Here is a 27352-nt window from a genome sequence, read left to right as displayed (position 1 = left end):
AATGACTATCCCCTGTAGCACTCAAATCAAATCAAATCCAATTATATTGGTCACATACAGATGGTTATCAGATGTTATTGCGAGTGCAGCGAAATGCTTGTGCTTCTAGTTCCAGTGCAGCAATATCTAACAGGTAATATTTAAAAATTCCACAACAAATACCTAATACACATAAATCTAAGTAAAGAATGGAATAAGAATTTGTGCCTCTTTTCTTGAACTCATGGGAAAATCAAAAGAAATCAGCCAAGACCTCAGAAAAACATTGCAAGCCGAAGAACACCATTCCAACAGAGTCTCACTGGGGTGGCAGCATCATGTTGTTGGGGTGCTTTGCTGCATCATGAGGGAGGAAAATGTATATATTGAAGCAACATCTCAAGACATCAGTCAGGAAGTTAAAGCTCGGTCACAAATTGGTCTTCCAAATGGACAATGACCCCAATCATACTTCCGAAGTTGTGGCAAAACGGCTTAAGGACAACAAAGTCAAGGTATTGGAGTGGCCATCACAAAGCCCTGACCTCAATCCCATGAAAAAATTGTGGGCAGAACTGAAAAAGCATGTGTGAGCAAGGAGGCCTACAAACCTGACTCAGTTACACCAGCTCTGTCAGGAGGAATGGGACAAAATTCACCCAACTTATTGTGGGAAGCCTGTGGAAGGCTACCTGAAACGTTTGACCCAAGTTAAACAATTTAAAGGCAATGCTACCAAATACTAATTGAGTGTATGTAAACTTCTGACCCACTGGGAATGTGATGAAATAAATAAAAGCTGAAATAAATCATTCTCTCTACTATTATTCTGACATTTCACATTCTTAAAATAAAGTGGTGATCCGAATTGACCTAAAACAAATAATTTTTACGAGGATTCAATTTCAGGACTTGTGAAAAACTGAGTTTAAATGTATTTGACAGAGGTGTATGTAAACTTCCGAATTCAACTGTATGTTATGTACTGTATTAAATAATTCAGCACTTTGATGGTGGTCACCAGCATACCAGCATACCATGTCATCCGTGTCCAGCAAAAACACAGTGAATGTAAACTTCCAACTTCAACTGTAGAGATGAGTAATGTGAAATATGTCAACATTATTAAAGTGGCATTATTAAAGTGATTCGTGTTCCATTTATTAAAGTGGCCAATGATTTAAAGTCTGTATGTAGGCAGCAGCCTCTCTGTGCTAGTGGTAGCTGTTTAACAGTCTGATGGCCTTGCGATAGAAGCTGTTTTTCAGTCTCTTGGTCCCAGCTTTGATGACCTCGCCTTTTGGATGGTAGCGGGGTGAACAGGCAGTGGCTCGGGTGGTTGTTGTCCTTGATGATATTTTTGGCCTTCATGTGACATCGGTTAATGTAAGTTTCCTGGAGGGTAGGTAGTTTGCCCCCAGTGATGCGTTGTGCAGACCGCACCACCCTCTGGAGAGCCCTGCCGACAGTATCCTCTCAATTGTGCATCTGTAAAGGTTTGTGAGGGTTTTAGGTGACAAGCCACATTTCTTCAGCCTCCTGAGGTTGAAGAGGCACTGTTGCACCTTCTTCAACACACTGTCTGTGTGGGTGGACCATTTTCATTTGTACACCATGGAACTTAAAACTTTCCACCTTCTCCACTGCTGTCCTGTCGATGTGGATAAGGGGGAGCTCCCTCCGCTGTTTCCTGAAGTCCACGATCATCTCCTTTGTTTTGTGATGTTGAGCCTTCTCCCTGTAGACTCTCGTCGTTGTTGGTAATCAAGCCTACTAGTGTTGTCTGCAAACTTGATGATTGAGTTGAAGGTGAACAGGGAATACAGGAGGTCGATGAGCACGCACCCTTGTGGGGCCCCAGTGTTGAGGATCAACAAAGGGAAGATGTTGTTTCCTACCTTCACCACCTGGGGGTGGCCCTTCAGGAAGTCCAGGACCCAATTGTGCAGGGCAGGGTTGAGACCCAGGGCCTCAAGCTTAATGATGAGCTTGGATGGTACTATAGTGTTGAATGCTGAGCTATAGTCAATAAATAGCATTCTTACATACAGTGCCTTACAAAATGATTCATACCCCTTGGCGTTTTTCCTATTTTGTTGCATTACAACCTGTAATTTAAATGTATTTTTAATTTGTATTTCATTTTGGCCATCAAAGAAAATGCTATGTCTGGTGCAAACCCAACAACTCTCATCACCCCGAGAACCCTCTCCCCACAGTGAAGCATGGTGGTGGCAGCATCATGCTGTTGGGATGTTTTTCATCAGCAGGGACTGGGAAACTGGTCAGAATTGAAGGAATGGCACTAAATACAGGGAACATATTGAGGGAAACCTGTTTCAGTCTTCCAGAGATTTGAGACTGGGACAGAGGTTCACCTTCCAGCAGGACAATGACCCTAAGCATACTGCTAAAGCAACACTTGATTGCTTTAAGGGGAAACATTTAAATGTTTTGGAATGGTCTAGTCAAAGCCCAGACCTCAATCCAATTGAGAATCTGTGGTATGACTTAAAGATTGCTGTACACCAGCGGAATCCATCCAACTTGAAGGAGCTGGACCAGTTTTGCCTTGAAGAATGGGCCAAAATCCCAGTGGCTAGATATGCCAAGCTCATAGAGACATACCCCAAGAGACTTGCAGCTGTATTGCTGCAAAAGGTGGCTCTAACAAAGTATTGACTTTGGGGGTGTGAAAAGTTATGCACGCTCAAGTTTTCAGTTTTTTGTTTCACAATAAAAAATATTTTGCATCTTCAAAGTGGTATGCTTGTTGTGTAAATCAAATGATACAAACACCCCCCAAAAAAGCCTTGCGAGGGTTAACATGTTTAAATATCAGACTCATGTCGGCCACAGAGAAGGAGAGCCCACAGTCCTTGGTAGCGGGCCGCGTCGGTGGCACTGTATTATCCTCGAAGGTGAAGGCAGAGAAGGTGCTTAGTTTGTCTGGAAGCAAGACGTTGGTGTTTGCGACATGGCTGATTTTCCTTTTGTAGTCCGTGATTGTCTGTAGACCCTGCCACATATGTCTTGTGTCTGAGCCGTTGAATTGCAACTCGACTGTCTCTATACTGACATTTTGCTTTTTTTATTGCCTTGTGTGAGTGAATGACTACTCTGTTTTTATTCTGTCATATTCCCAGTCACCTTGCCATGGTTAAATGCGGTGGTACATGCTTTCAGTTTTGCGCAAATGCTGCCATGCACTGAGAATCCAGGTGGCGGTACCGACTCCGACAGTATATACCGAAAGAGTGATACAGAGTATGTTACAATCCCTGATGTCTCTCTGGAAAGCAACCCGTGCCCTGATTTTGTCAACTTTGTTATCTAGGGACTGGACATTAGCAAGTAATATACTCGGAAGCGGTGGGTGGTCTGCGCGTCTCCGAAGTCCGACTCCCTCTCCTCTGGCGGTGTTGTTTTGGATCGGCCTCTGGAATCAGTTCAAATGCCCTGGGTGGTGCGGACAAAGGATCCGCTTCAGGAAAGTTGTATTCCTGGTCGTAGTGCTGGTAAGTTGAAGCCGCTCCAATATCCAATAGTTCTTCCCGGCTATATGTAATAACAGCTAAGATTTTCTGGGCTAACAATGTAAGAAATAATACATTTTTAAAAATACTGCAAAGTTTCCTAAGGACTAGAAGTGAGGCAGCCCTCTCTGTCGGTGCCATTTTAACACTCATATCTGGTGCCATGAAATGCTTTGAAAGGCTGGTCATGGCTCACGTTAACATCCTTATTCCAGACACCCTGGACCCACTCCAATTCACATACCGTCCCAACAGATCCACAGACGACGCAATCTCTAATGCACTCCACACTGCCATTTCCCATTTGGCCAAAAGGAACACCTATGTGAGACTGCTGTTCATTGACTACAGCTCCGCATTCCACACCACAGTGCCCTCGAAGCACATCACTATGCTAAGGTACCTGGGACTGAACACCCCCCTCTGCAAATGGATCCTGGACTTCCTGATGGGACGCCCCTAGCTGGTGAGGGTAGCAACAACACATCTGCCACGCTGACCCACAACAAGGGGGCCCCACAAGGGAGCGTGCTTAGTCCCCTCCTGTACACCCTGTTCTCCCACGACTGCGTGGCCACACACGACTCCAACACCATCATTAAGTTTGCAGACGACACAACGGTGGTAGGCATGACCACCAATGATGAAGAGACAGCCTATAGGGAGGAAGCCAGAGACCTGGCAGTGCGGTTCCAGGACAACAACCTCTCCCTCAACATCAGTAAGACAAAGGAGCTGATTCTGGACTACAGGAAACGGAGATCTGAGCATGCCCCCATTCACATCGACGGGGTTGTAGTGGAGTAGGTTGAGCGCTTCAAATTCCTTTGTCCACATCACTAAAAGATCTATCATGGTCAAAACACATTCGTGAAGATGGCACGACAATACCTCTTCCCCCTCAAGAGGCTGAAAAGATGGACCCTCAGATCCTCAAAAAGTTATACAGCTGCAACATCAAGAGCATCTTGACTTGCTCCATCACCGCTTGGTATTTTCCACCATAATATGCAAATAAATTCATAAAAAATCCTACAATGTGATTTTCTGGATTTTTTTTCTAATTTTGTCTGTCATAGTTGAAGTGTACCTATGATGAAAATTACAGGCCTCTCTCATCTTTTTAAGTGGGAGAACTTGCACAATTGGTGGCTGACTAAATACGTTTTTGCCCCACTGCACATATGCACACTGACGCCATACACACACACGCTGCTGTTAATGCCTATTACAGTGCCTTCGTAAAGTATTCAGGCCCCTTGACTTTTTCCACATTTCGTTACATTACAGCCTGAGACTAAAATGGATTAAATAAATAAAAATATCGTTAGCAATACCTCATAATGACAAAGCAAAAAAACTGTTTTTTAGACATTTTTTCAAATGTATTAAAAATAATTATTTACATTAGTATTCAGACCCTTTGAATACAACCCGTGAGTTGTTTCTACAACTTGATTGGAGTCCACCTGTGGCAAATTCAATTGATTGGACATGATTTGGAAAGGCACACACCTGTCTCTATAAGGTCTCACAGTTGACAGTGCATGTCAGAGCAAAAACTCTTGGCCACTCTTGGCCATGATTACAGACACCTCTGTCTTTTGACACTACATAAACGAGTCATCCCGCAGTGTTTGTGATGACACCCTGACGAAGACAGCTTGGCTGTCGAAACATTGGTAATTACATTTTTGCATCTGAGCTCCTAGAGTGTGCTCTCTTTTATTTTCAGGAGCAAAAATCAAGCCATGGGGTTGAAGGAATTGTTCGTAGAGCTCCGAGAGAGGATTGTGTTGAGACACAGATCTGGGAAAGGTTACCAAAAAATGTCTGCAGCATTGAAGGTCCCCCCAGAACACAGTGGCCACCATCATTCTTAAATGGAAGTTTGGAACCACCAAGACTCTTCCTAGAGCTGTCCTCCCAACCAAACTGAGCAATCAGTGGAGAAGGGTCTTGGTCAGGGAGGTAACCAAGAACCGATGGTCAGTCTGACAGCGCTCTAGAGTTAATCTGTATAGATGGGAGAACCTTCCAGAAGGACAACCATCTCTGCAGCACTCCACCAATCAGGCCTGTATGGTAGAGTGACCAGACGGAAACCACTCTTCAGTAAAAGGCACACGACAGCCCGCTTGGAGTTTGCCAAAAGGCACCTAAAGACTCTCAGACAATGAGAAACAAGATTCTCTGGTCTGATGAAACCAAGATTCAACTCTTTGCCTGAATTCCAAGCTTCACGTCTTGAAGAAACCTGGCACCATCCCTACGGTGAAGCATGGTGGTGGCAGCATCATGCTGTGGAGATGTTTTTCAGAGGCAGGGACTGGGACACTTGTCAGGATCGAGGCAAAATGAACGGAGCAAAGTACAGAGAAATCCGTGATGAAAACCTGCTCCAGAGCGCTCAGGACCTCAGACTGGGGCGAAGGTTCACCTTCCAACAAGACAACAACACACAGCCAAAACAACGCAGGAGTGGCTTCGGGACTGAATGTCTCTGAATGTCCTTGAGTGTCCCAGCCAGAACCCGGACTTGAACTCGATCGAAAATCTCAGGAGAGACCTAAAAATAACTGTGCAGTGATGCTCCCAATCCAGCCTGACAGAGTTTGAGAATATTTGCAGAGAAGAATGGGATAATCTCCCCAAATGCAAGTGTACCAAGCTCGTAGCGTCATACAGGAGACTCGCTGCCAAATGTGCTTCAACAAAGTACTGAGTAAAGGGTATGAATACTTATGTAAATGTGATATTAATACATTTCTAGAAATGTGTTTTTGTTTTGGCATTATGGAGTATTGTGTGTAGATTGATGAGAAAAAAAATACAATTAATTTTTTTTTAGAATAAGGCTGTAACCTAACAAAATGTGAAAAAAGTCTAGGGGTCTGAATACTTTCCCAAGGCAAGTTATGCGTTCAGTACATAGCTACCGCAATTATCTCTCACCCCTGCATATCGACTCGGTACTGGTACTCCCTGTATTTAGCCATGTTATTTCTACTCGTTTTTTAAACATTGTGTATTATTTTGATCTTTAACTCTGCATTGTTGGAAAAGGACCCATAAGTAAGCATTTCACTGAAAGTCTACACTTGTTATCTACGAAGCATACAATTGTATTTGCTTTTTTTATTTGATTTGACAAGCCAGGTTTTTATTTGACCTCATCTCTTGCAAAATAGACACTTATGAGACCTGTAATTGCTCTGTTCATTTTTAAAGTGAACCTTTATTTAACTAGGCAAGTCAGTTAAGAACAAATTCGTATATATAAGGAAGGCCTACCAGGGAACAGTGGGTTAACTGCCTTGTTCAGGGGAAGAACAACATATTTTTTTTACCTTGTCAGCTCAGGGATTCAATCCAGCAACCTTTCGGTTACTGGCCCAACCTGTCGCCCCAAACAGAGTTGGCTGACTGCAGAAAGAGAAACTGATCCTTTCTCTGACATTTGACTGACACAGTAATATCACTACCAAGGGGTTATCACAACCTAAACCTAAGGTTATATCCATACCCTTGACAATCCTCAAACCAAAGCTGAAATGAATTAAAGTTATTTTATATTTCTGCATATAGAATAATTTGCTATAATTTATTATTAATGGTGGATACATGACTGGGAAGGTATACAGGTGCAGCAGGAAATGATGTGGCTTCAGGGCCCGGCGTTCCTGCCAGTTCGCCCAAATCATCATCCAGGTGTCCTGAGTTACACTGACAGTATGTTATGTTTTGTGGGTCTTGAATGAAAATCAAAGCAGCTGAGCAAGTGAGCAAACAGCTGGTGGACAGAGAGCGACGTGTCCATGCAGAGAGCTTTTTGTAAAGCCTCCATTGGCACTAATCAAATGGACCATTTCCACAATACAATGCCTCTTCTTCTCCGAGCGACTTTTCAATCCTACCACTGGCTCTGTTCATCTAACACACACACACACACACACACACACACACACACACACACACACACACACACACACACACACACACACACACACACACACACACACACACACACACACACACACACACACACACACACACACACACACACACCTGTCAGAAAGCTGTGACAACTAGGCCTACATAACACACATCTCTAGTTGAACAGGAGCTGATGCACAGTCATAGTGTGGTAGTAGAGAGACCCCATAACCATCCAATCAGACACCAGAAAGTTGCAAAGGCTATCCGTTGGTGACAGAAGGTTTCTCAAATGGCAGGACAATGCTCTGTCTGTCTCTCAGTGGATGATATGGATGTCTTTCTCTGGGGAGTAAGGGATGTCACATTGTGCAAGGGACCACCCAGGTGACTCCAAGGCCACCTCATTCATACAGAGCAGACACCCTCATCTGCCCCCTGCTTTGCTCCTCAGCTCAGAGAACCACAGTCCTGCTGAGAGAGAAAGAGAGAGAGAGGGGGGGCTAAAGGGGGGGGGGGGGGGGGGGGCTAAAGGGGGGTTAAACGTTCGGCTGCAGCCTGCCTTAATGACATTATCAACAGAGCACAGACCATGTTGCCTGCCTGCCTGCCTGCCTGCCTGCCTGCCTGGCTGCCTGCTCATCCCTCCCTCCTCCTCTAAGCCTATTCATTCTTCTGCCCAGGACAATGAGAAGAGGGGAGGGGAGAAGAACCGAGGAGAGATGAAAGGAAAAAGAGAAGGCAACAGAGAAACAAATAAATGATGCCAGAGAAGACAAAGACTTTGTTATTTAGGTATGAAAATTAGGATGAGGAATCGTATTGTTCGATGTAGAGGACAGAAAAGCACTTGTGTTGCCGTAGGTGACCCAGCACACCTGCAGCCTGCCTGTAGATCAGTACAGCTGTTGTGTTCAACGTCTCTTACTGTTACAGAATTATCCCAGAATTAACCCTGCATCCTGCCCAGTGAGAAATACAGTAAAACTTCAGCTGAAACCCCAGCTTATTTATCTTAGTGACATTCGCATCTATGACCCTGTCTATTATACGTGGGGTAGGGATGAAAACCATCCCGCAGTAATAAAACGTCCTTCATAATTCAATCAGGAAGCCATTCAATGGTGCTGTCCTCGATACCCAAAGTCCACCTCTCCACTGCTCGCTCTGTTTACCACTGAACGCATCCTAATATCTGCTACATTCTTACAGGGTTTGGGAGATTAAGAGAGATGTGTTAGTCTGACTCTATCTCCAGAATCTGGATGGAGATATTGCATGGGGATATGTGGCAGGTTGACATGAAGAGGTAAGACTGGTAAGCACATAAGAATACAGTTGAATTTGAGTTCAGAGGATAGAGGTGCGAGAGTGGGATAACATAATAGCAAGCTAAAGGGTGGAGATAGGGAACGAGCAACCCACTGAATGGAAAGAGGTGGAGAAGAAAAGGATCGGGAAAGGACTCAATAGTGGAAGGATAATCAAATAAAGGCCCAGTGCACTCAAAATTCATTTTCTCCCTGTGTTTTATATCATATTGTACAACAGCTGATGAAACTACCACTGTAAATATGTGATTTTTTTTTTTTACCAATGTTATGACCTTTCAATAAGCAGGTTTGAATGGGCGGGAGTTTTGGCTTTCCATCGCGAAACTTGCTTGAGAAATAGGTTTTTGGCCCAATTTTTTTGTTGTTGCTATTTTGAATGTAAATCTATTACAGTAAGATACTTCATTGTTACGCAGAAATGATTTGAAATTGACATAAAAATGGCTACATTGGGCCTTTGAAAAGGAGGAGCCTCTTTAGGAAGAAGAGAGTAAGGGGTTAAAAGGAGGATAAAGGGTAGTGAAAGAATAGTCCATTAAAAATGAGGAGAGGGTAGGAAGAAGAGAGTAACGGGTTAACAGGAGGAGAGAAGGTAGTGGTTCGTCACCTGTGGTCTCCACAATGCCCTCCAGGATGACAACAATCTCAAACTGCTCGTTCATGAGGGATCGCTGGGACAGGTCAAAGAAAGGGCTCTTAGGATTGATCTCATGGCAGATGGTGAGAGGTGACACTAGGAAGAGCTGGTCCGCACCCGTCCCAAAACCCACATCCAGCTCACACTGGTCCAGGGGTAGGAACTCTCCCTCCGGGGTCTGACGAGACTGGGAGAGAGGGTGGGAGAGAGAGGGAGGGGGAGGAGAGAAAGGAGAAATAGGGGGGTGGGGGGGAGAGAGCGAAAGAGAGAGAGTTTTTTTTATAGACTTTAAACTGTAGACTTGCATTTTTCCACTCTACCATGGCCTCTATTGGAGTCACTCTGCAGTGCTATTAAGATGATTGTAGATAACAGTGTGACTGGAGCAGAGTAGCCTGGAGCCTATCAATCTTCTCTACACCACCACATGCTGTTTGTCTTGTTGTTCATTTCCTATTTTCTTCCCTTCAGGAGGTGGGTGAGTGGACAGCACATAAACCAAAACAAAGTAGGCAGCCAAAAGTAATATAGGAACATTTCAGGACATGGGGGTGCATACATTGATATATGATAGAACATTTATGTTTTAGGTGCCATGGCCTCCAGCACAACGTACCTCCTTTCTCTTATCACCCAGCACACCATCCCATCCCCCTCCCCTTATCTCCAACCCAGGAAAGCACCACACATCTGTGCTAGGAAAAAGCCACTAAACTCTGCTAGTTTCCCCGCTCTCCAAGGAGAGACACGCACACATACACACACTCCTTCTCTCTCTTTTGCCCCGTACCACGTGGGAGCACCAGAGGGCATTCCTTCCTCTAAATATTCAAGGCTGAAAGTTGAGAGAGGCAAAGGTCGAGTCAAGCGTCCTCCGAAACATGACCCACCAAACTCTGCTCCTTAACACCCGCCCACTTAACCGATGTGTGGGAGGAAACACCGTTCACCTGACAACTGAAGTCAGCCTGCAGGCACCAGGCCCGTCACGAGAGGTCGCTAGAGCGTGATGAGCCAAGTCAAGCCCCCCGGCCAAACCCTCCCCTAACCCGGACGACGCTGGGCCAATTGTACACCGCCCTATGGAACTCCCAGTCACGGACGGTTGTGGGATAGAACCCGGGTCGGGTCAGTGGCAAGCCTGGCCCTTCACATTAATTTGCAGTGGATTAGATGAGGAGGTGGTGAGAAATCCCTGTTTGGACAGACCCAGCCTGCGGCGTGCTAACTGGTGCAGAAGCATTTCATTGCCCAGATGAAGACAGGGCACAGCGCTGGGCTCTCAGCTGCCTGAGCTAAGCTGAGCTGGGCTCCTCTCTTTAACTCTCTCTGTCTCTTTCATTCTCTCTCCCTCTTTCTGAAGCCTTCTCTAATAGTTCTCTCTCTCTGTATCTCCCTCCGCCTCCCCTCTATTTTTTCCTTATACCCCTCTCTGTATCTCTCTCTATCTGTAAGTCTGTGCACAATGCAGCTGCTGGGATTTTCCGTGAGGAAAATAAGAGGGTTAATGAACATGAATGGGCCAATCAGCAAAAGCCATAACAAAGCCAGCTCCCCACCACTGTTTCTGTAAAAAAAACTGAGGGATAGGGCTGGATTCACTCTCAAATTCATAGACAGAGCTATTGATGCAGGGACTGACCATCCATGATATTAAAATGATAGTTTTAACCATAACTATACAGTGTTTTTTTTTACATTTATTTAGTTTACAAACGTTGGAGTAAAACAATCTTATATTTTAGGTTCTGATGGGGTACGATAGTTAAACTAAGCTAATCAGTTATATTCTTCAAGACTCAAGGGGAATACATAATTAATTTATGTCCAAAAATGGATGTAGCAACTGCTGATTGGCCATTTAAGACGTACTGTTTGTCAGAAATGTAGGTTTTGTGTTTCAAATCGAAGGACAAATGAGTGTGGAGAGTTGCAGAATTGTTTCTATTCCCACTGTTTCGGAGTGTTATTATTCACATTGAAGGTCACAATCTTAATTTTCTTTTATGTTTTTCAGGTTTTTTCACATTCTTTCTCTCTCTGCACAGTAAGTCTCCAAAATTGAGATTGTTACTGCAGTTTTCTCATCTCTGTTTCTTATCTCAACCTTCCTGATAATTGGGACGATGTGTCAGCCTCACCACCTACACACACCTCACCTCTAACACTTCTCTACCGCACACACACGCACACGCACACGCACATGCACACGCACACACACACACACACACACACACACACACACACACACACACACACACACACACACACACACACACACACACACACCCTGCACACTGCACCCCCACACAGTCCCACTCCTCCACTCAACACACTGCTGTTGCTGTTTTAGGATCCTCTTATCCTGCCTCCTACCTGCTATATGAATCTCAAGAGCATTTCCAGTACTTCCAGACCAAACCATAGAACCTATAGTGAGTGGGCAGTAATATTTGACATGTGTATGTACAGTATATCATATATATCTCACTTCTAGTCCTTGGGCCCATGACATCAAGAGCATCTTACATGGGAGCATTGACAATGTGCTTTTGACGTGCCAATGTCCCTAAGTACAATTTGGCCTTCTTGGCAGAGTTGCAAAGAAAAAGCCATATCTCAGACTGGCCAATAGAAAGAAAATATTAAGATGGGCAAAAGAACACAGACACTGGACAGAGGAACAGCATCCCAGAGTCGCCTCTTCACTGTTGACGTTGAAACTGGTGTTTTGCGGGTACTATTTAATGAATCTGCCAGTTAAGGACTAAGGACTTGTGAGGTGTCTGTTTCTCAAACTAGACACTCTAATGTACTTGTCCTCTTGCTCAGTTGTGCACCGGGGCCTCCCACTCCTCTTTCTATTCTGGTTAGAGCCAGCTTGCGCTGTTCTGTGAAGGGAGTAGTATACAGCGTGTACGAGATCTTCAGTTTCTTGGCTATTTCTCGCATGGAATTGCCTTCATTTCTCAGAACAAGAATAGACATGAGTTTCAGAAGAAAGTTATTTGTTTCTGGCCATTTTGAGACTGTAATCGAACCCACAAATGCTGATGCTCCAGATACTCAACTAGTCTAAATAAGTCCAGATGTATTGCTTCTTAAATCAGTACAACAGTTTTCAGCTGTGCTAACATAATTGCAAAAGGGTTTTCTAATGATAAATTAGCCTTTTAAAATGATAAACTTGGATTAGCTAACACAACGTGCCATTGGAACACAGTAGTGATGGGTGCTGATAATGGGCCTCTGTACGTCCTATGTACGTAGGTATTCCATAGAAAATCAGCCGTTTCCAGCTACAATCGTCATTTACAACATGAACAATGTCTACATTGTATTTCTGATCAATTTTATGTCATTTTAATGGACAAAAAATTTGCTTTTCTTTAAAAAACAAGGACATTTCTAAGTGACCCCAAATGTTTTAATGGTAGTGTGTATATATATATATATATGTTATTTTTTAATTACAAAAATTATACTTTTTCTTCAGTAAATTTCTATTTTCCAATGGGGCTATACATTTGGGTGAGGTTTTAGTCACGCATGAGTAGCCTCGTTTCACTGTCAGAAATGCAATTAAACTATCTAGTGTTCATCGTAATTGTCACGACTTCCACCGAAGGTGGCTCCTCCCCCTGTTCGGGCAGTGCTCGGCGGTCGTCGTCGCCGGCCTACTAGCTGCCACCGATCCATTTTTTCTTTTCGTTTGTGTCTGCCTGTATTGTTTACACCTGGGTCCTATTAGTTGATTTCGGGGGGTTTATTTACCTCCGCTGCCTGCTAGTCTTTGTGCGGGATTGTTTGCTGTGGTATCTATGTTAGGGGTGTGTGTCTGAACCACGGGGTTTTCTTTTACATGGCAGTTTGTACCGTTTGGTATGTGTTTAGGAGTAGAGGTTTCTCCTCCGTGTGTAACGTTTATTCCCCTGTGGGTGGCGACCTCGTTTGGGCGTATTCTCCCCCATGTTGTTGCTGAGTTGGGACGTCTTAAATAAACGATTGTGCCACTGGGACTTCCTTGTTCTCCTGCTCCTGATTCCTGCACCTCCCTCCTTTAAAAGGAGGCTCATAACAGAAATAACAAAACAATGTCAAATTCAGGTAGCCTAGTCAAATAATTAACATCCAATCACATTTCTTGTTTGTTTCACAATAACAAATATTTTGCATCTTAAAAGTGATAGGCATGTTGTGTAAATTAAATTATACAACCCCCCCCCCAAAAAATAGGCAACAAAATAGGAAAAATGCCTAGGGGGTGAATACTTTTTCAAGCCACTGTACATTCCCGAAACGGACAACACAAACAACTGGATTTGTTATACCTTTCATGCCCTGCCTCCAGTCCACTTACCGATATCTGAACAAGAGAGCCTCATCGAAATTGCAACAAGCGGTTCTGTGAAAATGTAATTTAATCAGAAGCCACTGCTAGATTTCTGGATTGGGCTGCGCTCAGAGTTTCTTGCCCTGGCAAATCGCGCTGTTAAGACACTGATGCCCTTTGCAACCACATACCTATGTGAGAGTGGATTCTCGGCCCTCACTTGCATGAAAACTAAATACAGGAACAGACTGTGTGTGGAAAATTATTTAAGACTGAGACTCTCTCCAAATAAACCCAACATTGCAGAGTTATGTGCTTCCTTTCCAGCACACCCTTCTCATTAACCTGTGGTGAGTTAGTCACAATTTTTGATGAACAAATAAGCCATTATATGTAAGATGGCTAAATAAAGAGAAAATGATTGATTATCACTATATTATTATCTAACACAACTGATTACCACACAAGATTACTGATTACCACACAAGAATAAAATGGTTAAATATTCTAAACATATGTTTGAGACTACATTGTAGCAGTCTACCGGCTATGTTAGAATTACAGTTAGTCTGAACGTCTGAGCTCCAGGCTACTGCATTTTGAGTTTAATCCTCACATACAGTATATAATTTAGTCATTGTGCTGCCACACAATGAATTTTGAGCAAGGCCTCAAAAAAGCTTTTACATACCAGAGGCGGGAGAAAATGTCTATATATTATTGAAACAATGTTGCAATTGTATGTGAGAATGCTAACAGGTGTGGTTCCTGTGTAGGCTACAGACAAGTGCTATCCAGGTCTGAAACATTTGCTCTATGTCTAGTTTAAGACGCATAAAGTAAGGTGGAATCCCAAATTCAAGGTTCCAATACTTCGATGGGACCCCTCCCCAGATCCCAACAAGTTTTCTCTACAAGTCCTGTTTGTTTGGAGTGAGTACAAGTACAAGTACTCACTGTTTAGTGTGCTGGCCCATGTAATAATTCCTTGAAATGTGTTATCTACAGGACCCCCCCCCCCCCCCACAGCCTCTCTGCGTACTGTTCAAAATGTTCTCTTGTGCCCTGCCTACAAGCCAGGAACCTAGTCCAGTCCGCATGAGATGGACCCCGAAGAGCGAGCAAGTTTGCTTTTCACTTAGTTGAAAGCAAAAGTAATTGCCATACATCTCGCATTTCAAGAATATACGCATTGTACTGGGTCTTCACCCGTTCTCACCATGGTGGGAATGGTCCAATATCATTTAAGTGAGAGATGGTCTCACTGCATGTTAACCTGCGCAACATGAGACTGCTTCTGCATTGTTTGTAAATGTCCTAATGACTGAAATAGGAGCAGCTGCTGCCCTAAATGGACTCGCTAGTCTATGAAGAGTGCGACAGCAGCTAGGAGTTTGAATATGAGGGCAGCATAACATGCGTTTTGGAGTGTGGCTGGACTCTCCACAGTTATCTGTAAAGCCAACATCATTATCGGTATCTGAAACGTTACGAGTGCCTGAATGCTCCAGTGTCTTGACACTCTTTTTTTAACACTTTACATTGCGGCTTCAAAAGCGTCAGCTCTTACTCTAAATAATTTTGACCATTATGATCATTCTTATCTTTCTTGATCAGCTTTCGAGCCAGCTCATGAATACAAGATTTGCTTCCATACTGAACAAAAATATAATATTCAAGGGTTATTCTTACTCTTTACTATTACTAATTGTGAAGATATCGAAACTATGAAATAACACATATGGAATCATGTAGTAACCAAAAAAGTATAAACAAATCTAAATATATTTCAGATTCTTCAAGGTAGCCACCCTTTGCCTTGACAACAGCTTTGCACACTCTACGCATTCTCTCAACCAGATTCGTGTTGTGACAAGGTAGGGGTGGTATACAGAAGTTAGCCCTATTTGGTAAAAGACCAAGTCCAAGAACAGCTCAAATAATCCAAGAAAAATCACTCTTTTAAGACATGAAGGTCAGTCAATCCCCAAAATTTTAAGAACTTTTAAAGTTTCTCCAAGTGCAGTTGCAAAAACCATCAAGCGCTATGATGAAACTGGCTCTCATGAGGACCGCCACAGGACAGGAAGACTCTGAGTTACATCTGCTGCAGAGAATAAGTTCATAAGAGCTACCAACCTCAGAAACAACAGCACAAATAAATATTTCACAGAGTTCAAGTAACAGACACGTCTCAACATCTAATGTTCAGAGGAGACTGCTTGAATCAGGCCTTCATGGTCAAATTGCTGCAAAGAAACCACTACTAAAGCAATGCCAAGAAACACGAGCAATGGACATTAGGCTGGTGGAAATCTGTCCTTTGGTCTGATGAGTCCAAATATAAGATTTTTGGTTCCAAACGCCATGTCTTTGTGAGATGCAGAGTAGGTAACGGACGATCTCTGCATGCATGGTTCCCATCATGAAGCATGGAGGAGGAGGTGTGGTGGTGCTGTGCAGGTGACACTGTCTGTGATTTATTTAGAATTCAAGGCACACTTAACCAGCATGGCTACCACAGCATTCTGCAGCGATATGCCATGACCCAACACACCTCCAGGCGGTGTAAGGGCTATTTGACAAGAAGGAGAGTGATTGAGTGCTGCATCAGATGACCTGACATCCACAATTTGTTTTATACTTTTTTGGTTACTACATGATGTCATATGTGTTATTTCATAGTTTTGATGTCTTCACTAATATTCTACAATGATGAAAATAGTAATAATAAAGTAAAACCCTTGAATGAGTAGGTGTGTCCAAACTTTTGACTGGTACTGTAGATCATACAGTTAGCTCAGAAGACAAAGCATGAACAAAGAAATGTCCATTAGGCCAGAGGCCTAGAAACCTAGGAAATAAGAATTGATCATACAATCCTTCCTCCATGGAAGGGATACAGGATAAGAGTGAGAACAAATGCAATTCATTTTTAACATCTGATGTAACCTTCACAACTCAAAACCAACCCCCATTGGCCAATGAAACGATATCAAGTTAACCATGTAATCTGACCACCAAGGCCCAATCTCTACAGGGTGTCACAGCATCTAAGACCTTGTGTGGAGGATGAGACCAACGTAAACAAGACAGAATTCATGAGAAGACAAAAGAAATTGCATAAGAGTAATTCAGAGTTCACCCTGTACAGATTCAAGAATCCACATAGATCATCCATCCATATAGGTAGCATCAGAGATATCCTCAGTGAACACGTTTTAGATTGATACCAGACAATATTATTCTATCACATTCAATAGTCTGTCCTCTGGTTACTGTAACAGAGAGATACATTTTGGCCCCTCAGAGGGGGATGGGCTGACTAGTCCTTCGGCATTGTCCTTTTGTTCCTGGACCATTTTCCATGCAGTGCCGGGTGACAGAGAACACATAAATTAGGGTCGAGCCTACAAATCCACAAACAGATCTCCTTCTCAAAGGGCTAATATCTTGAGCCCAGAGTTTTTCCTAGTCAGTTCACAACGCCAGGAAAAACTCATTGCCCTCAAGGTTAAATGTGTCCTAATGATTTCCAGTCTTTGGCCCAATCAGGAGGCTTCTCAATCCTGTGTGTAAAGGTAGCCTAGCAATTAAGGGTGTTGGATCAGTAACCAAGAGGTTGCTGGTTTGAAACCCAGAGCAGATTAGATTTTTAAAAATCTGTTGATGTGCCCTTTAGCAAGGCACTTAACTCAAATTGCTCCTGTAAGTTGCTCTGTCAAGCCTGGTCTGATACTGACCTTCCCATGACATTGGCCTGTGGTCTAGTCCTCTGAGGTGTCAAACAGGGGATGATGCATCAGTAAACATCCTCTGGGATGCCAGGAAATATCACCACTGTCTTACTATACACTGAATCTCAATGAGCAGCACGGTGGGGTTTGTGTTATGATAAACTCATCTCTCTCTGCGTTTAGAGGGGATATTGTTCATGTCTACTGTCAGGTGTTTACAGCCCAGTGAATACTGTACATGTGTTCGCTATTGTTCTTGTGTGTGTGGTTTAGCACCAAATTGGTTCTGGGCACTACCTCTTTTTACTTGATGTCTGTGTCGGTTAAGATTAAAAAGACGGATGACTGTATCGCAAACGCTGACAAGCAAATCTTCCTGTGCCTGTGGCACTCTCCTCCACTCTCTTTGTGAAGCGGAAGAATCAGAGATAGCTGTTGGTGCACAGTCTTTCTCTCTACATCTCTGTCTCTGTTCAAACAAACACGCCAACCTTCCCACTGACATAACCAGACAGACAGGACATTTTAACTAATCAATTCTAGATGCTTTTGAGAAGAAAGCAGCACCAAACTGCTGGTCTGATACATAACGTTCTGAGAACCAGATGTTTCTTAGAGATTGGTGAGGTCCTGGTTGTCCTACAGTGTATTGTTATTTTGCACACAACTTTCCCACAACTTTCTGGGAATGGTGCACGATGGTTGTTCGGCTTGGAACATTCTCAGCACATTTAAAGAACTTGACCCAAAAACATAATTTTCTTGCTATTTCATTACTTAAATAGAACGTTTCCCAGAAGTTCAAACATGGTTACATTGCATTTCAATTTTGGAATGTCATGGCAACATTGTTCAACTGGTTTGACATTGGAAATGTTCTCAAATAGTTCAGATAATGTTAAGAAACAACGTTCTTCTGTGGGAATTTCGGAACTTCAGTGTAATGTCTCCTACAGGTTTCCTCGCGGTTCTATTTAAAGTCATGTTCTCAAATTGTTCCGAGAACGGTAAGAAAACTTCCCATAAAAACCACAAGAACACTTTAGTAACATTCAGAGAACATTCTAAGAATGTTACTTATTTGTGTCTGTTTTTGTTTTACTTGTTCGGACCATCCTTGAGGGGACCAGAAGTCCTCCCAAGGATAGTAAAACAAGGAATATTCAGAAAGGTGGGAACATTTCGCTGGTCCCCACGAGGAAAAAGGCAATTTTAGGCTTAGCGGTTAGGTTTAGGGTTGGAGGAGGCATATCAATCCTTTGTGTAAAGGTAGCCTAGTGATTAAGGGCGTTGGACCAGTAACCAAGCGGGTTCGAATCTCAGAGCTGATTAGATTTTTAAAAATCTGATCTGTTCTGTCCTGATACTGACCTTCCCATGACATTGGCCTGTGGTCTAGTCCTCTGAGGTGCCAAACAGGGGGATGATGCATCAGTACACATCCTCTGGGATGACAGGAAATATCACCACTGTCTTACTATACACTGAATCTCAATGAGCAGCACGGTGGGGTTTGTGTTATGATAAACTCATCTCTCTCTGCGTTTAGAGGGGATGTTGTTCATGTCTACTGTCAGGTGTTTACAGCCCAGTGAATACTGGACATGTGTTCGCTATTGTTCTTGTGTGTGTGGTTTAGCACCAAATTGGTTCTGGGCACTACCTCTTTTTACTTGATGTCTGGTTTGGGTTACAATTAAGATTACGATTAGGGTTAGAGGTTTGGTTTAGCATTAGGGTTAGGAGTTAGGGTTAGAGGTTAGGTTTAGCATTAGGGTTAGGAGTTAGGGTTAGAGGTTAGGTTTAGCATTAGGGTTAGGAGTTAGGGTTAGAGGTTAGGTTTAGCATTAGGGTTAGGAGTTAGGGTTAGAGGTTAGGTTTAGCATTAGGGTTAGGAGTTAGGGTTAGAGGTTAGGTTTAGCATTAGGGTTAGGAGTTAGGGTTAGAGGTTAGGTTTAGCATTAGGGTTAGGAGTTAGGGTTAGAGGTTAGGTTTAGCATTAGGGTTAGGAGTTAGGGTTAGAGGTTAGGTTTAGCATTAGGGTTAGGAGTTAGGGTTAGAGGTTAGGTTTAGCATTAGGATTAGGAGTTAGGGTTAGAGGTTAGGTTTAGCATTAGGGTTAGGAGTTAGGGTTAGAGGTTAGGTTTAGCATTAGGGTTAGGAGTTAGGGTTAGAGGTTAGGTTTAGCATTAGGGTTAGGAGTTAGGGTTAGAGGTTAGGTTTAGCATTAGGGTTAAGAGTTAGGGTTAGAGGTTAGGTTTAGCATTAGGGTTAGGAGTTAGGGTTAGAGGTTAGGTTTAGCATTAGGGTTAGGAGTTAGGGTTAGAGGTTAGGTTTAGCATTAGGGTTAGGAGTTAGGGTTAGAGGTTAGGTTTAGCATTAGGGTTAGGAGTTAGGGTTAGAGGTTAGGTTTAGCATTAGGATTAGGAGTTAGGGTTAGAGGTTAGGTTTAGCATTAGGGTTAGGAGTTAGGGTTAGAGGTTAGGTTTAGCATTAGGATTAGGAGTTAGAGTTGGGTTAAGAGTAAGCGTACAGGTTAGGGAAAATAGGATTTTGAATGGGAATCAATTGTTTGGTAAAACAAACGTGTGTGTGTGTGTGTGCGTGTTTCCAGTAACTACTCTAAACAACCACCCATTTATACACATTTCAAAACGCCTTTCAGTCCTTTTTTGTCCACCCGGTGAATTTTCTTCTTTGGAGCCAGATCTTCTGAGTCTTATCTCCGCAGTGAGTGACTCGTGGCTGACGACAGGCGCTAAATGAAATTGATTAGGCCTAAAGAGGCCTGGTCATCCGAGTCATCTCCACACTCCATGCCTGGGTCTCTCCAAAGCTCTCATTAATCGGGGGCAGGCCGAGCGGCAGGCAGGCGACGGTGCATGTGTTGATTAGGTACTGGAGTGGTCCCTGGTTCACTGGCTGCTGAGGAAATGAAAGAGATTGTTTGGAAGCGCTTCACACGAGGAGGAGACGCAGGGAAAACGGAAATCACTGTTTTCTTGGAAATAAAATAATCCACTCTGAAATTCAAATAGGCTGTTCTGTAATGCTAAACTGGAGGCTAGTTAGCTCTCTCTGTCTCTTGTCTTGAACCGTGTTTTAATGTGCAGTGTAATGCTCATAGACTGTGACAGGAACGGTTGAATAGGACTCCGGTCACAATTGCCATGGCCAAAATAGGGCTTAATGTAACAGTGCTGCCAGAGCTCACCCACTAGTTCACTGAAAACCTGAGAGGGATTCACATTGAAGAACCGGTAACAAGAGCCTAGCCTAATGTGGCTCTGTGAGTATACTGTACTGTAACCTCCAGCTGTTGAGTAACATCATGGTTTTACAGTCAAATGCTCTTGCTTTATTTTTGTCTCCAGGGTATCTCCACCGACACACCGTGTCCATCTGCGTTCCGCCTTCCACATTCCACTTCTGTATCACTCACGGGTCACATGGTCTCTGGCAGTGATATAAGGAATAAAACCCACTCTGCCACACACCTCAAACACACACATCACGCGTGGCTTCCTTTATTGCCTCGGATAACAATGTGGGATGAGAGGCCAGGTGGTAGTGTTAACCCTTCCACTGCCTTGGATGGGATGATGTAGTGGTGTGTGTGTGTGTGTGTGTGTGTGTGTGTGTGTGTGTGTGTGTGTGTGTGTGTGTGTGTGTGTGTGTGTGTGTGTGTGTGCACCCATATTTAGGCTCTGAGGATCAATGTCTGCAAGTCCAACCTTAAACCCTCTGTAGATTTCACAGCTTTTCACAGCCCACACTTAGAACTGCATCTCCCAGTGCTAGTAGCTGCCTGCCTGTCTAGTCTATACCACATCGCCCACATTGACACAGTTTGCTACATAATTCATGGACATTCTGGGGGTTGATCATTTCTTTGTAAGGAAAAATACATTCTGAAATTTCAAAGTGGAAATTACAAATCTCTCTCTCTCTCTCTGTCTCTTCCTCTCTCTCTCTCGCTCTCTCTCTCTCTCTGTCTCTTCCTCTCTCTCTCTCTGCCTCTCTCTCTCTGTCTCTCGCTCTCTCTCTCTCTGTCTCTTCTCTCTCTCTCTCTCTTCCTCTGTCTCTCTCTCTCTCTTCCTCTCTCTCTGTCTCTTTCTAGCTCTCTTTTTCTCTCTCTCTCTGTGTATTTTATATTACAGCCTTTTCTCTTCTCTTTCTCCATTCAGCTGTGCCTCTCTCATATTTTGGTGTGAGAGCGAGGAGCGTTCCAGCAGGATGCACTAGAAAGCTTACAGAGTCTGCCTGGCCCTGCCAGCACCAGCTCTGGGTTTGGATGGCTGTTGGCTGTGACAGCTCTGATTGGTCTGTTTCTGTGCCCTGTGAGATGGAGCATTGCCCTTCTGCTCTCTGCTCTCCTCTAGTAATCAGCCACGCCACTTCAGCAGCGCTGCATTACGCGAGGCTACACCACGCTAGTCAATACAACACTTTCCAAAAAAACAAACAAGTAGCCTAGCTACCAATGATCAAGCTGGCATTCGTCTAGGACTGGACTGTCGCTTGGCTCAGCCAGCTCACAGTGCCAGTCAAATCATCCAGCAAAAGTCTTATAAAATAAATCTTTGCGTAGGCCTGTATTCTCGGTTACTGCCTGCAGAATTGGCCCCGCTGCTTTTTGGATGTGGGTTCTGTGGCTGGCTGTGCGATTGGTGGGTTTGATTGAAGTGAGCGGTCCTGGCTGGAATGAGATGTGGACTGTGACTGACAGACGTGGGCACAAGGACCAGATGCCTTAACTACACCATGTTGTAAACCCAAACAGTAGTCCTGCCAATACTGCCTGCCCATCTTCTCCTCTGTCATTTATGAGCTTCTAAATGAGCAGCTGTCACTGCCACACACACACACACACACCTATGTACACACATTCTGCACAGTCCTACAGTATGTATGTATGTATGTATGTATGTATGTATGTATGTATGTATGTATGTATGTATGTATGTATGTTGGTATGTATGTATGTATGTATGTATATGAATGATGGGACTTAACTGAAGAATGAATACAGGAGTTCATCAGGACTTTGCTTTTCTCCAACCGATGTGTGCTCTATATAAATATACGGTGTATATTTATGAACATATGGCAAGTCAATACCTAAATGGAAGGTGGAAAGGACTATTTAAAAACCTGTACAGTTTGTGAGTTGGGAAACAGGTGGAAGAGGGGCACGTTTCAACAGCAGCACCATCATCCCTCTACTAGTACTGCACTGACAAAATATACACATTTATTTACTTACAAAATAGCATGATTCCTGTGAAGAAATGTTTTATTCTTCATGACTATAATTCATGTTAACTTTTACAACTGTTTTAATACGATTAATTTATGAGTCATTTGTTTTCAGATGTGTTTTCCCAAAACTAGGAGGCTTATTTGTACATTTTTGTTCCGGATAAAGGGTCTTTGAAGTGAAAGTAGCACAGGGCTGTGCTGTGAAGCCTGACAGCAGAGCAACAATACGAAAGAGCCCAGAGTACAGTGTGGGTTGTATGGATGGTAACTCAAAGAGAGAGCAGGAGAGGAGGAGGGGGATGATGTTGTATTCTTTCATTTCCCCCCCCCCCCTTTGTAGTCAGAGAGAAAAAGTGAGTGTGAGTTTCTTACTCGTGCTCAAAGCGCCTGCCTGCGCTTCACATATTTCATGGCGCAATCTCTGTGTTTGCCTCTCATAGCCGAACCGCTGGGCAAACACTGGGCACACGCTGGTTGAATCAAAGTTGTTTCCACGCCATTCCACTGGGCACAGACGTTGAATGGACGGACTGTGCCCCGTCCTCCTTTTTCCTCTCAAAATACACCCACCCTATAGGGGAACTTTATATTGTGAAGGCGCCTGGGTCTGTGCTTGAGCCCTATTCAATTATTATACAGTCTAAGCGAATCAACAAACTAGCCCTCCAGTAAATGACCAGCCATTTGGAGAACCGTGCACACCCTGTCACAGGTGTGGTGCACCCCTCCAGCTGCTGTATATGGTCTGCCTGGGAGGCTGAGGTTCATCCCAGAGAAACACCCTTCTTGGGGCTATCTATTGTGTCTGTTCTGACTGTGTGCCTAGGAGGCTGTTCTCTTTGGGGACTGCCAGGCTGTGGCTGTAGAGTGGTGGGGTTCTCCCTGAATCTCTCTCTCTCAGCCACACTGGATGCTTGTATTATAAAGTTGACCCGTGGTATGTTCAATGTGCTGATGTGTTCGCAGTGGGGGAACACATAGCTCAAAGTGTGTGTGTGTGTGTTCCCAGAACCAATGTTATTGCCTCTCTTTGGTTTCATATCAGAGTGTCTCTACAAAGTCCTATTCAAACCAGACTGTACAATTGTTTTATTTTTTTATCTAACTAGGCAAGTCAGTATTTTCAATGACAGCCTAGGAACAGTGGGTTAACTGCCTGTTCAGGGGCAGAACAACAGATTTGTACCTTGTCAGCTCGGGGGTTTGAACTTGCAACATTCCGGTTACTAGTCCACCGCTCTAACCACTAGGCTACCCTGCGTGAGAGTGAAAATGAAAGGTGTTTCCACATGCACTATAAATATGATTTATTCCTTTACTCCAGGGTCTTAAGTCCAGGGCCACTTCTGACCTGATATCATGCTTGATCGGGGTGAGCAGCATGTATGGCTGATGATGATTTGTTTCTGTGTGTTTCATGGCTGGAGTTTTAACTGTCAAACGCCAGCCTGAGAGCCCAGATCTCTGTCAGAGCAGCTCACTGATACACTACCATGTCCCGCAGTTAAACCACCTGCTCTTCTAAATGTCACTGGCTGAAGGGTGACTGATGTCGGACACGCTGTAGCTGCGCCACTGAAGACCTCTCTCTCTCTCTCTCTCTCTCTCTCTCTCTCTCTCTCTCTCTCTCTCTCTCTCTCTCTCAGTTGCCCTCTCTCTTCTCTCTCTCTCTCTCTCTCTCTCTCAGCTGCCCCCTCTCTTTCTTTCTCTCTCTCTCTCTCCCCCTCTCTCTCTCTCTCTCTCTCTCTCTCTCTCTTTCTCAGCTGCCCCCTCTCTTAATTTCTCTCCCTCTTTCTCTCTCTCCCCCCTCTCTCTCCCTCTCTCATTCTCAGCTGCCCCCTCTCTTTCTCTCTCTCTCTCAACCCCTCTCTCTTTCTCTGCCTCTCTCTCTCCCCCTCTCTCTCTTTCTTAGCTGCCCCCTCTCTTTATCTCTCTCTCTCTCAACCCCCCTCTCTCTCTCTCTCTCTCTCTCTCTCTTTCTCAGCTGTCCCCTCTCTTTCTCTCTCTCCCTCTCTCTCGCTCTCTCTTTCTCAGCTGTCCCCTCTCTTTCTCTCTCTCCCTCTCTCTCTCTTTCTCAGCTGCCCCCTCTCTTTCTCTCTCTCTCTCAACCCCTCTCTCTTTCTCTCCCTCTCTTTCTCTCTCTTTCTCAGCTGTCCCCTCTCTTTCTCTCTCTCTCTCTCTCTCTCTCTCTCTCTCTTTCTCAGCTGTCCCCTCTCTCTCTCTCTCAACCCCCCTCTCTCTCTCTCTTTCTCAGCTGTCCCCTCTCTTTCTCTCTCTCTCTCAACCCCTCTCTGTCTCTCACTCTCTTATCAGACCCTGTCTTGGACATGTCTATCGCTCACCCGAAATACAATCTTAAGCCATTTTGTTGTTTAACAAGGCACAAACTGTGGACTAAGACCTGCTTATAATTAAGCTTAGAAAAATAAGATGAATGAATATCTCTGATATGCAACTGCTATCATAGTGCAGAGAGACTCCTATAGGTTTGCTCTATTCAACGTGATTACATGTATTACATTTTCTTCTGCTATTATGTTTGCCACTTTCATGTTGAATTGATTGTTTGTCACAGCATTGTAGGACCCCAAAAACAGACGGGGTGATGGAGAAGCACATACTGTATAGGTTATGTGAAACAATGAATGCGAATATAATACATGCTAATTAGTTACGCACATTAAACATGACATTAGCACACAACATCTTGGCATTTTATGCCTGGGAGTTTAATTTCCCCCTACCGCCAAAGGCTTTTAGTAGAGAATTATCCCCGTGGGTCATTATATGATCAGTTGCCTAAATACCCCGGTGATGCTTGTTTACTTTACCTTTATGAGTTTGCACCTGATCTGCGCAGACACCATATGGCTGTTTCGCAGGTTGCCCACGCGGAACATGAGGCACAGTTTCCCGTCGCGCTGCGAGATCACTGAGTCCTGGCTAAACATAAGCGTCTCTGCGCGCTTCTTAGGCTGGGACATTTTAATGAACATGCAGCCGATCAGAAAGGCGTCCACGATAGACCCCAGCAGCGACTGGAACAAGAAGAGAATGATGCCCTCTGGACATTTCTCCGTTATGTAGCGGTAGCCGTAGCCGATGGTGGCCTCGGTCTCTATGAAGAATAGGAAAGCGGAGGGGAAGTTGTAAACGTTGGCAACGCAGGGGGTGTAGGACGAGTCGTGACCATGGTTTATGTCTCCTCTGATGTAGGCGATGATCCACCACATAGAAGCCATGACCAGCCATGCTACTGTATAGGTCAGAACAAAGATGAGTAAGTTCCATCGCCACTTGAGGTCCACCAAGGTGGTGAAGAGGTCGGAGATGTATCGGCTGGTCTCCCCGCCGAGGTTCCCGTGCTGCACGTTGCAACGACCGTTCTTCTCCACGAACCGCTGGCGTTTCTTTTTGACAGGTGCGGTAAAAGCGGTGGTGTCTCGGTTTGTATTCACTACCTGATAGTCCTCCCCAAATTTCCTCCGTAGCGCAGCCATAACTTTATCAGAGTATGAAAAAAATCACTTGCAGTTTTGATCCATTACTTTGTTGTCTTTGTTTCACAAAGACTTGTTATCTGTAGCGCGTAAAGGTCTCCATGGCCAATAACGCGCTGCGCACGGATCTGGGTATCCTCCTCTAAACAGTGCACTCTTTACAAAAGCTTTTAACCTACTCTCACAGGCTTTAGTTTAACATTTTCCACGAAAAGATATGGTGGGTTGGGTGTGCCATAAGGAGGTGATGGTTATTCACTCGCTGTCCCTCTGCCTTCGATTAAAGTGAGAGTGCCCTCGGAGTAGACTGTCTCCTGAACAGACATGACCACACTGAGAATTAGTGAGAGACAGTGTGTGTGTGTGTGTGTGTGTGTGTGCAAGAGAGAGAGAGGGGGGGGTTATTCAATATAATTTATCAGCAGATTTTTTTAAATATTCAAATTAAATATATATATATGTCATTCAAAAACAGTATTCCTTGGGGAGAGGTAGGCCTGCGGAGAGGATCATTACCAAAAACAACCACTTGATTAGGCTACGGTAGCCTAATGAAACTCGGGATGGTTGGACCCCATTCAGTTTCCCCGCTACCTGCTCTGAAGTCAGGCAATGCCACCTTGCGGACAGAAAACGCACGTACATTCGTATGAGCGTAGCGCAGGGGTCAGTGATTTATTTCGTGGGCCTCATTTACTCCAATTTGCTTTGCAGCAACTTTCATGTGCACTCTATTTCTACACAGCTCCAAATTCAACCCCCTTGCTAATGTAGTTGCTCTTCTTTAGTTTCCTGTGGAGAGCCTGTTATTGATTCAAACATACTACAGGCCCTTTTCAGACATGTCCCAGAGGATATCTTCAAAACAGTGGGCAGATTCGACCTTGGCACTTGCTGCTAATCAGCCCAGCACAAAGGAATGTATTGTAACTGTAGAAGATGGCTGAATCCTGTGCATAGTTATGCTATATTGTTCATTCCAGTTAGTCCGATTCTGCATTGATTGAACTTCATAACCATCTATATGTCTCATAGATCTATCTATCTATCTATCTATCTATCTATCTATCTATCTGTCTATCTATCTATCTATCTGTC

At 44.0% G+C, this 27352-nt stretch overlaps 1 protein-coding gene across 1 annotated transcript in view; it reads right to left on the bottom strand.

Moving 5' to 3' along the window:
• Positions 1-26254, bottom strand: part of LOC139422191 (G protein-activated inward rectifier potassium channel 1-like) — a 28606-nt gene extending 2352 nt beyond the window's left edge. Inside the window, exons 1-2 of the mRNA XM_071173353.1 lie at positions 25586-26254; positions 9393-9609 (exon numbers count right to left, since the gene is read on the bottom strand). Coding sequence (XP_071029454.1) covers positions 9393-9609; positions 25586-26254 — 886 coding nt within the window. The remainder of the gene's footprint in view (positions 1-9392; positions 9610-25585) is intronic.
• Positions 26255-27352: the final 1098 nt, after the last annotated feature.

The sequence above is a fragment of the Oncorhynchus clarkii genome, chromosome 12 (assembly GCF_045791955.1).
Source record: "Oncorhynchus clarkii lewisi isolate Uvic-CL-2024 chromosome 12, UVic_Ocla_1.0, whole genome shotgun sequence".
In the NCBI taxonomy this organism is placed as follows: Eukaryota; Metazoa; Chordata; class Actinopteri; order Salmoniformes; family Salmonidae; genus Oncorhynchus; species Oncorhynchus clarkii.
The sequence above is the reverse complement of the archived record's forward strand: the minus strand, read 5'-3'. Positions and strand labels throughout refer to the sequence as shown.